Source organism: Sturnus vulgaris, chromosome 17 (assembly GCF_052056855.1).
Source record: "Sturnus vulgaris isolate bStuVul1 chromosome 17, bStuVul1.hap1, whole genome shotgun sequence".
Lineage (NCBI taxonomy): Eukaryota > Metazoa > Chordata > Aves > Passeriformes > Sturnidae > Sturnus > Sturnus vulgaris.
Window position 1 is genome coordinate 6,705,552 of NC_142259.1, and position 4,769 is coordinate 6,710,320.

Here is a 4,769-nt window from a genome sequence, read left to right on the forward strand (position 1 = left end):
GGGGCAGCAGCTTCCACACCGGTCCCAGCTCGGCCCTCCCCGGGTGGCTCTTCCTGCTGGTGCCTGGGGACGCCCCCGTTCCCTCCTCCTCCTCCCCCTCACCTCCTCCTCATCTCCTCCTCCTCTCCATCTCCTCCTCCTCCTCCTCCTCCCCTCGCCCCGCTGATTGGTCCAGCCCGGCTATATTTTGCCCCTTCCAGCCCAGCATCATCCCAAAAGTTTTTTTTGTGGGGAAAGGGGGGAAAAAATAAAAAAAAAAAAAAAAAAGGAAAAAAAAAAAGAAAAGAAAAGAAACCAAAACAAACGCAGGCGAGCCCGAGTCCCCCGAAGGCAGGCGAGGGAGGCGAACTGCGGGCGGCTGCTCGGCGGTGCTGGACCCGGTGAGACGCGGCAGGAATCCCGATTCTCTCTCCGGCACCCGGTCGGGTCGGACACAAAGTGCTGTCCAGCTGGAATGAATATATCTGAGTCTAACTACTGCCGAGAGGAGATATCGCAACCCCGGGGCGACTGTTCATGGGTCACCGCCGCCGTGCCGGCCGCTGAGCCCGGGCTCACCTTCCCGCGCCCCCCGGGAGCCGCCTCCCCCGCCAGCCGCACGCCCAGCCCCGAGCCCGGCTTCGCCTTCGGCCCCGGCCCCGGCGGCGCGGCCCCCGGCGCGGCCCCCAGCCGCACGCCCAGCCCCGAGCCGGGCTATGGATACAGCCCCCCGGCCGGCCGCCCCGAGGGCAAGGCCGCCGAGGACTCCCGCATCCGCCGGCCCATGAACGCCTTCATGGTCTGGGCGAAGGATGAGCGCAAGCGGCTGGCTCAGCAGAACCCCGACCTGCACAACGCCGTGCTCAGCAAGATGCTGGGTGAGCGGGAGCGGAGTGGGAGGAGGGCTGGGGACGCGGGGATGCGGGGTGCGGGGCTGGGGCTGCCGGAGTGTGGAGCTAGGGATGCGGGGATGCTGCGTTACGGGGCTGGGGATGCGGGCTGCAAGAGTGCGGGGCTGTGGGACGCCGGCTTACAGAGCTAAGGACGTGGGGATGTGGGGTTGGGGATCCAGGCTGCAAGAGTACAGGGCTGTAGGATGGGGAGGATACCGAGCTGGGGAGACAGAGATGTGGGAGTACAGGGTTGGGAATACAGGAATACAGAGGTACAGGTCTGGGGATGTGGGCTGCAAGAGTGCAGGATGAAGGGGTACAGAGCTCAGAATGTTGGGGTACAGGGCTGGGGGTGTAGGGATAGGAAAGTCTCATTCTGATAATCCAAGGCAATGGGATGCAGAGATGCAGAGATGGAGATGCGAACTGCTAGAGTACAGGGATTCAGGACTGGGAGTGTGGGATGAAGCCGTAGGGAAGGATTTGGGATGTGTGCTGTGAGAGTCCAGGGCTGTGGGATGCAGACTGCACAGATTCAAGGCAGCAGACTGTAGGATGCAAGGATATGGGGATCTGCTAGCCAGGCTTCAAGGGTACAGGACTGTGAGATGCAAACTGCAAGAATATGTGGGTGCAGGAGCTGGGGTACAAGGATGGGATGCTGTGGGATACAGAGCTGGGGGATGCAGGGCTATGGGCTGCAAGGTTAAAGAGCTGCAGGACACAAGCTTTAGGGATGTGGGATGAAGGGCTACCAGCTGCAGGTTGCAAGAATGCAGGGCTGCAATGATGCGAGCTGTAAGGATGCAGGACTGCTGGATGAAGGGCTGTGGGATGTGGTGTTACAAGATGTGGGAATATGGGGCTGTGGGTTGAGGATGTGAAGATGCAGAGCTGCGTGTACACAAGATACAGGGAAACAGGGCTGCGGGATGCAGAGATACAGGGCTGAGGGGTACACAGCTGCAGGGATGCAGGATATGGGAATACAGGCTGCAGGATGCGGGATGCACGACTATAGGATGCGGGATGTGGGAACACGGGAAGCAGGATATGGGTAAATGGAGCTGCAGGATGCGGGACTACGGGAAGCAGGATATGGCCAGACAGAGCAGCAGGATGCAGAGACACGGGGCTGCGGGGCGTGGGGATGTGGGATTCAGGATATGGTGCTGTGAGTTTTTGGGGCAGGTGATTTGGTCTACAGAGGTGCAGGCTATGGATGTGAGATACAGGGAAGCAGGGAATGTGGACTGTACCAAGGGGCAGAGGGAAGCAGAATCCCCAGCTCTGGCAGAGGAGTTCCCATTCCATGAATCTCCATTCTCTCACATCACTGAAGTGCTGGGCACTGCCTGAGCCTTCTGCTGGGACAAGGGAACAGCCTGACTTGGGAACCCATTCCCCAGCCCTTCCCGGTGCCAGCAGTGAGACCCCACTCAGGTGCCAAGCCATCTGCAGGAGCCCTTCACCCCTGGGCTGCCTTTCCCTGGGTGTCCCCATGCCCTGGCCACTGCCAGGTGGCTGAGCCATTCTCACAGAGCTTCTCTTTCCTCTTCCAGGCCAGTCATGGAAAGCGCTGAGCGCCAGCGACAAGCGTCCCTTCGTAGAAGAGGCAGAGCGACTGCGAATCCAGCATCTCCAGGATCACCCCAACTACAAATACCGCCCAAGGAGAAAGAAGCAAGCCAAGAAAATCAAGAGGATGGAACCCAATATCCTCCTGCATAACCTTTCCCAGCCTTGCAGTGACAACTTCAGCATGAGTCACCATGGCGGCAGCCAGCCGGGCCACCCCCAGCCTCCCCCACTTAACCACTTCAGAGAACTCCACTCCATGGGGTCGGATATTGAAAACTATGGCTTGCCAACTCCTGAGATGTCTCCCTTGGATGTCTTGGAACAGACCGAGCCGGCGTTTTTCCCTCCTCACATGCAGGATGACTGCAACATGATGCCCTTTCGCGGCTACCACCACCATCACCAGATGGAGTTTCCCCAGGAGAAGTGCATGGGGCGGGACGTGGCCGTGCCCTACACGCAGACCCCCTCACACTTGGCCGACGCCATGAGGACTCCCCATCCCTCCAGCCTTTACTACAACCAGATGTGCTCAGGAACTCAGAATGGGCTTTCTGCCCACCTGGGCCAGCTGTCGCCCCCGCCTGAAGCCCACCACATGGAGAGCGTGGATCACTTGAACCAAACCGAGCTCTGGACAGACGTTGACCGCAACGAGTTTGACCAGTATTTGAACATGAGCAGGACTCGTCCCGAAGCCTCGGGCCTCCCTTACCATGTGTCCCTGTCCAAAGTGACTCCTAGAAGCATCTCCTGCGAGGAGAGCAGTTTGATATCTGCCCTGTCCGATGCCAGCAGTGCTGTTTACTATAGCCCCTGCATCACCGGTTAGGTTGACCCCACCATCCAATGCGCACACCAGGAGAGCCCCGACTCTCCTCTAAAAACAAAAAGCCATCCTCCTTTAACCACGAGCTCCATCATATTTAGAGTATCTCATTAAATGCATCGCTTTCTTGTTTGTTCTTTTTTATTTTGATTTTTTTTTAATTTTTTTTTTTAGAGACAGACCATGCTGAACTCACTGATATACCGTATAACTATATAACACAGATAGACGCCTTTCCCCGCCGTGCTCCCCGCTCCAGCCCTCGGCAGGGCACACCTCCAGCACCCGCCAGCTCCAAAGGGCATTTTCAAGCCAATTCCAGTAAATCCTGCCTGAAACAATCACATCAGGATGAGCCAAAGTGTGACCTGTCCCCAGTATTTAACCCAAGGAACAGGCAAACTTTTAGAGGGAAAAAGCTTTTAGAAAGACTTTGCCGGGGCTGTTAAAGAGTCGGCGCCCATTAGGGGTGGGCTTTAGGACAGTTTTTACTGTATTCTCAGCAATATATTTTAATTGGGCAACAAAACTATATTTTTACTAAGCATTTTTATATATAAAATGGTATTTAATGTCTTTTGGGGTTTTTTTTATTAGACTTTTTAAAAAGAAATCAAGGGATATCCATGAGATCTAAAGCATTTATGTAGCAAAGCTGGATTTAAGGGGAAAAAAAAGGAAGGGGGGAAAAAAGGAGATATTTTGTGAAAAGGGAATGATAATGTAAATATTGAGGAACAACTGACTGGAATTTTGTACAAAAGAAAAATATGACTGCAAACACTTTTATTGTCTAGAACTGTATGGAGAGCAAACTGTTTTATTCTGGTTAATTATTAAAACATCTTCATATAATTGTTCCCATCTTGTGTGCTTGTTGTGTGAACACATATTTTCCGCAAATACATGTTGTCCCAACCATTTCCAGATTTTTGTATCCGTTGATTAATGTTTTGACAACCTGGCAAATGTATTAATTTCCAAGCTGCCGCCCGCCTGCTCTGTCAGCCGCCTCAGGCTCCACGAGCACTGCTCTGCTCAGCTCGGCACGGGACAGTGGCTTGGGATGAGATGGGATGGGATGGGATGGGATGGGATTCTGGCAGCAGCCCCACAGCACCGTGCCACCCAGAGATGCTCCCAGCAGGAAAAGCAGCTGTTTTCAGATTAAAATATAATAAAACATGTGATATCCTCCTCCAAAACGAGCCTCGGTGTGGTCATTGTTTTGGCAGGCTGGCAGCGCATCGATCCCCGTGGCTCACCCTGTTTTCCCATGAAACCCCCCAAAAATAGAGCCAGACTGCTCCAATGCTTTCTCTTCGAATCCTCAGAACTGGAAGAAAACTCCGTGTACCGGAGCCTTTCCTCCTCCTGGCCTTCACTGGCTGCTTCCCGGCTCCAGCAGCGGCAGGTCTTGCCGAGCCGTCACCATGCTCAGCCGGATCCTGCTCGGAGCTGCTGGTGCTTTGCCGGAGCTTCATCCC

At 54.9% G+C, this 4,769-nt stretch overlaps 1 protein-coding gene across 1 annotated transcript; it reads left to right on the top strand.

The window, feature by feature from the left end:
• The first annotated feature begins 253 nt into the window (after positions 1–253).
• SOX18 (SRY-box transcription factor 18) lies at positions 254–4,487 on the top strand. The gene is made up of 2 exons (XM_014873941.2): positions 254–857; positions 2,435–4,487. The coding sequence occupies exons 1-2, from the start codon at positions 455–457 to the stop codon at positions 3,283–3,285; spliced, it is 1,254 nt and encodes a 417-aa protein (XP_014729427.2). The 5' UTR covers positions 254–454; the 3' UTR covers positions 3,286–4,487.
• The last annotated feature ends 282 nt before the right edge of the window (positions 4,488–4,769 follow it).